Genomic DNA, 5,579 nt, shown 5'->3' on the forward strand with positions numbered 1-5,579 from the left:
AGAACCAACTGATTTGCAATAGTAATCCAAATTTGATGTTGAATGTCTAAACCACAGGCAAATGGGTATCAAAATAATCAATTTCCTCTTTTTGACTATAACCTGATAAGTGACAACCACAAGTGATTAGACTTACATAATGCCAAGTGGCTGTAAAAACATTTAAAAAAATGTTTCCACCAAAAGTAACATTCTACAGATGGTCAACAAACTCTGTAGGCAGTCAACTAACTCCTACACATAGATTATAACCACTCTGAGCTAATACCGTCCATGGCACCGTACCCACTTATGTTTTTCATGTGAATACACGGCCGGAGAAAGTAAACGGCTCCTGTGATGAAACTGATAAACTTGCTGCAGCCAAGAGATGACATGTGAGAAATTATCAAACCTTTTAGGGAAAATACCTCAGGTACTCCACACTGGGCGAGATTTGGTCGGAACAACAAACGCTTCCGCCAACATCGGCTCATATATTCTGAAGATGCAGAGGGTTGCGGTAGAAAGGTGATGGGGCTACACAGCACCACATCTTCGCCGCTATCTTCGATGGTATCTTCAGATGTGCGATACAGGCCAGACAGAGGGACTGCACTGTTGAGCTCGCCTCCTCCTCTGAAACCATTAGAGTCCTGATTAGATATATTATAATTCAAATAATCATCATAGCTTTTTGGAATATTATGACTAATATCACAGTTAGTATTTAAAACATTATTGCAGCAAGAATTAATCACAATTTGTCTATTATTATTTTTAAAATGATCATTAACATTCAAATTATAAATAAGATTATCAAAAATAATAAAATTAGCTCCTTTAACGTCAGCATTTGCACGTGTAAGATTATTATCTACAAATTTGTCCTCAAGTAAAACAACGCTCACAGAATAAATAACCCTTTTAGGATTAACTGAGTCTATTAAGCGACAATACTCTTTGCACATTTCACCAAATCCTTCAAAAATATGCTGTTTTGCCTTATCATCCAGCTTACATCTCTTCTGATTAGGCACATGAGAGAATGCTACACAGCCAAAAATGTGTAGACGACGAAGATCTAACCTATCAGATCCGGTGCATACACAATCATGAATTCTGCTTGACAATGCACTGGTAGGCGATAAATAAGTGGCTGTCATATTAGCCACGCCCCAATAGCAGTCAGGCAACTGAGATTCATGTAACATGGCTCGAGCAAAAAACATATGACAAAATCTCTCACTAGTACCAATTTGAGAATGAGAAAAAATTGTTTGGTGAATGATGCTTTCTTTTTTAAGGTAATTGGACAAATTTTTAATGCAACATATAGTACCCTGGTCAATACACAAAACTTTAATATGCAATCTAGTTTGGCTTTCAACTAATGTTTTAAAATTAACAAAATTAGAACTCACCTCAGGCTTTTTCTTCAGAAGGCAGCTGAAGATACATCTTGATTTGTCATTGGTAAATGTCAGCAAATACTGAGCTCCGCCCCAGCTGGGTATTAGAACCAGTCCGGCACAGTCATAAAGCACCAGGTGCAGAAGGTTGGCAGCACGCACTGCACTTGACTGTGGAAATGATGTTTCACACATCTTCCAAGTAAGGCAGGCAATGCACCGAGCCATCACGCCGTCTTCAACCTGAAATACGACACAACACTCATGCCCTCCACCTAGTACAGACATACCATGGTTCACACCTAAATGCTTGTGCCAAGTAAAAGGCACAGCAGCAGCAGCATTGGCACTCGTGGATCCTTGTCTATACAGGGACATAGAGTTACCTAATAGGGGGTCAGGTCGAGTTTGCACATCTACATTAGACTTGAAGAGTTCATTGTTAATAATTTTGCTAACAATTAATGACTGATTGCCTGTGATTTGACATATTGTACTATAAGAATTGCAATAATTGTTTGAGAACACTACAACATAACCGGATTTATTAATTTCACTAACAGACATTACATTTTTCCCTAAATTAGGCACATATAGCACATTTAGAGTCAATTCAGGAGAGATAAAAGTCTTACCAATAACTACACTATTTAGTTGCTGTCCATTGGCTACTTTGATCACACATTGCTTGCTTTTGGCATCATGAAGTAGAGACAAGTCACCAGACTTGTGAGCCGAAGTCCCGCTGTCGCGCACATATTCCTTGGAATGTGTTGCTGAGTAAGCGGGAGCAGACATAGTGTGCTTCTGTCCAGTTTTCTTTATATCTTCTCGCTTCTTCTTAAAGCAGCGGCCCATCTTCTGACAGCAAGTACATATGTTATTGTTGGTTTTCTTCTTCCTGGTAGCCATAAAGGCTAAGTTGTCTGTTGTATTACAATTACATTGGCTTCGTCTGTGATCTTCTTGAAGTAATCTGGTTTTGTCCACTTCACTGGTCAAGGTGCTGGTGAGGTTAGCCGTCTCAAGGCTAAACACTAGTACAGTGAACTCCTCCAGTAGAATCTCAGCAGTTTCTTTATCGTCGATTACGTAGAGGTGTGGTTCACATGACAGACAAATTAACAGTCCGTCCTTTGTCGTATCCGTGTCTGTGCCACCGACGCAGCCCCATAAACCGTCGAGGGTAAGCACCATTTTCACAGCAAATTACCAATTAATCCATTTTTCCAAGCCTTTCAATTTCACTAAGCTGGATATGGAGGTTATGTCTCACGTGCTTGCAGTCGTCCCTGGTTGCGCCATTGCCGACCGTAACTCGGGTAATCTGGTAATTATCACAACGCCTTTATAGCTTTTCTTAAGCTTTTGTGTCTAGGCCCTGAACCTGTTAGAAATTAAGGAGCGAGAGCACAGGGAACCAGGCGATGGACTACAACCGAGATCACGGTAAATGAATAACGCAATGGCATATGTATGAGTGCGTATATTAATCACATATTAATAACGTACTATATCAATTTACAAATATGGGTTAAAAGTGTTTCTTGTAAAAGTAGTAAATTGTTAATAAAATATAAATGTATAAAAGGGGACGACACAATCTTACACGGCTGCTTGATCTGGGAGCCATAGACAAAGAGAGACGGACCACAGATAACATATTCACAGATTATGTACGGCATAGATAATATATTTCCAACATTCACTCCGTGGAGAAGTGTCATGGCGTGCGGGTGGCTGGCGGAGTGCACGAGTGATAACAGTTGTTTCATTTGATCACTGTGACGATTACACAATAAACAGTACGACGCAACTACCCGCTAGCTTCACTCCGTGGAGAAGTGTCATGGCGGCGGGTGGCTGGCGGAGTGCACGAGCAATAACAGTTGTTTCATTTGATCACCCAGTACACAACGGAGCCTGGACGTCACAGATGGCGACGAGGGTAAAATATTACAAAAAAAATACGGAAAGGAAAGGTAACGGTGGCGGAAAAAAAACAAACCTAAGGTATGGAAATCCTAACCTAATAGCTACCGTATTTGTCCATTTCCTCCCGAGCTGCCGATTGTATTCAGGTAATACAAAATTTTGGGCGAGGTGATATTCAGTGTAACGAGTGACGTACGGTTGTACATAATGCGAAAATTTGTTGACTGTTTACATAAGAACAGTGGTTAACTTTACAACTATTATTGAGTAAATAATTGATGGTACGTAGCTCGGGAGGAATGTTTACTAAGCAAAGAAGAAATATACGCGTGCTTATTACACTAACTCTTTGACAATGGCTACTGTGCTAGAGCCTAGTTACCAAATGTAAATCCAAAAGTGTAATCAATGCAAGATAGATCAATAATTGGGGTCACTACAAAAAATAATGTACTCATGTTACATTATTCCTATGATGTGGCACCGACGTATTAGCCATGAATATTTCCATGAAATGACAGAAACGAATATGCTGATGGTTTGCGTGTTACAAATACAGATGGTACATGGTTTATTTTCTGACTCAAAATCGTATATTAGAATTCATATGATATAAAGGGTAAATAATCAAACTACCTTCGCGGAAATCATAATTATTATGAGTTGTGTATTTACCGTTCATACTTAAAATATACCGACCTACTTAGTCCTGTAATCAAATACTAAGATATTTTTACATGAGGGAACGTATAGAGAAACCTGCATATTAAGTCGGTATAGTTGTATACATTTTATGGACCTTATGTCCTAAAAGAAATATTGTTCGGTTAAAATAACCAGTTATAATCAATTGAAATGCTATTTATAGCACGATATGGGTATGAATCGATGTTAACTTAGTGTCGACTTAACATGTATTTATATATACATAGGTATGTGCTGTTTATGATAATAAACAATGCTAGCAGGTAACGGACCAGTTAAATTATCAAGGACCGTTACGATGTCAAGTGAGTCAAGAACATAGATAGCGTACTTAGACTGATGAATGCCGAGGGCTTTGTTATTGTTTTACTGTAGGAGTAGACACGTAAACTCAGCATCAAATGAATTGAGTAGTAAGTCGGAGTCGGACTAACAAGAAAAATAAATTGCAAGAAGTAAACTGTACATCACATCTATGCTGCAGTTGGTATAAGTAATAATTAGTAGGTTGAAACGTTCAACTGGTACTAGCAAAACAAATAATTAGTAGGTTGAAACTTTCAACCGGTACTAGCAAAACAAATAATTAGTAGGTTGAAACTTTCAACCGGTACTAGCAAAAAAAAAAATTAGTAGGTTGAAACTTTCAACCGGTACTAGCAAAACAAATAATTAGTAGGTTGAAACGTTCAACTGGTACTAGCAAAACAAATAATTAGTAGGTTGAAACGTTCAACTGGTACTAGCAAAACAAATAATTAGTAGGTTGAAACTTTCAACCGGTACTAGCAAAACAAATAATTAGTAGGTCGAAATGTTCAACTGGTACTAGCAAAACAAATAATGAGTAGGTTGAATCTTTCAACCGGTACTAGCAAAACAAATAATTAGTAGGTTGAAACGTTCAACTGGTACTAGCAAAACAAATAATGAGTAGGTTGAAACGTTCAACTGGTACTAGTAAAACAAATAAGTAGTAGTTTGAATCTTTCAACCGGTACTAGCAAAACAAATAATTAGTAGGTTGAAACGTTCAACTGGTACTAGCAAAACAAATAATTAGTAGGTTGATTGTTCAACTGCTACTAGCAAAACAAATAATTAGTAGGTTGGAACTTTCAACTGGTATTAGCAAAACAAATAATAAGTAGGTTGGAACTTTCAACTGGTACTAGCAAAACAAATAATTAGTAGGTTGGAACTTTCAACTGGTACTAGCAAAACAAATATTTAGTGGGTTGGAACTTTCAACTGGTACTAGCAAAACAAATAATTAGTAGGTTGGAACTTTCAACTGGTACTAGCAAAATAAATAAGTAGTAGGTTGAATGTTCAACTAGTACTAGCAAAACAAAAGAAATGATAAGCGAAATCATAACACTTACCTACGATACAAACAGAGAATAATTAGTAAGTTGAATGTTCAACTGGTACTAACAAACCAAAAGAGTCAAATGTACCTAGTAACTAGTCTAGTAGATGCGATAGTGGTGGTTGGTACTAAAACGATAGGACCTTTTGTTATAGGTCGTCCAAATTAGTACAACA

At 37.7% G+C, this 5,579-nt stretch overlaps 1 protein-coding gene across 1 annotated transcript; it reads right to left on the reverse strand.

The window, feature by feature from the left end:
- Window positions 1-215: 215 nt before the first annotated feature.
- On the reverse strand, window positions 216-2,901 carry LOC134805947 (uncharacterized). The gene is made up of 3 exons (XM_063779130.1): window positions 2,027-2,901; window positions 1,404-1,634; window positions 216-618 (listed from the first exon to the last, which is right to left on the reverse strand). The coding sequence occupies exons 1-2, from the start codon at window positions 2,586-2,588 to the stop codon at window positions 1,630-1,632; spliced, it is 567 nt and encodes a 188-aa protein (XP_063635200.1). The 5' UTR covers window positions 2,589-2,901; the 3' UTR covers window positions 216-618; window positions 1,404-1,629.
- Between the last annotated feature and the right edge of the window lie 2,678 nt (window positions 2,902-5,579).

The sequence above is a fragment of the Cydia splendana genome, unplaced genomic scaffold (genome assembly GCF_910591565.1).
Source record: "Cydia splendana unplaced genomic scaffold, ilCydSple1.2 scaffold_89_ctg1, whole genome shotgun sequence".
Taxonomy (NCBI): Eukaryota; Metazoa; Arthropoda; class Insecta; order Lepidoptera; family Tortricidae; genus Cydia; species Cydia splendana.

Excerpts from the sequence above, each read along its gene's own strand:
- LOC134805947 (XM_063779130.1), bottom strand. The coding sequence starts at position 2,588 with ATGGTGCTTACCCTCGACGGTTTATGGGGCTGCGTCGGTGGCACAGAC.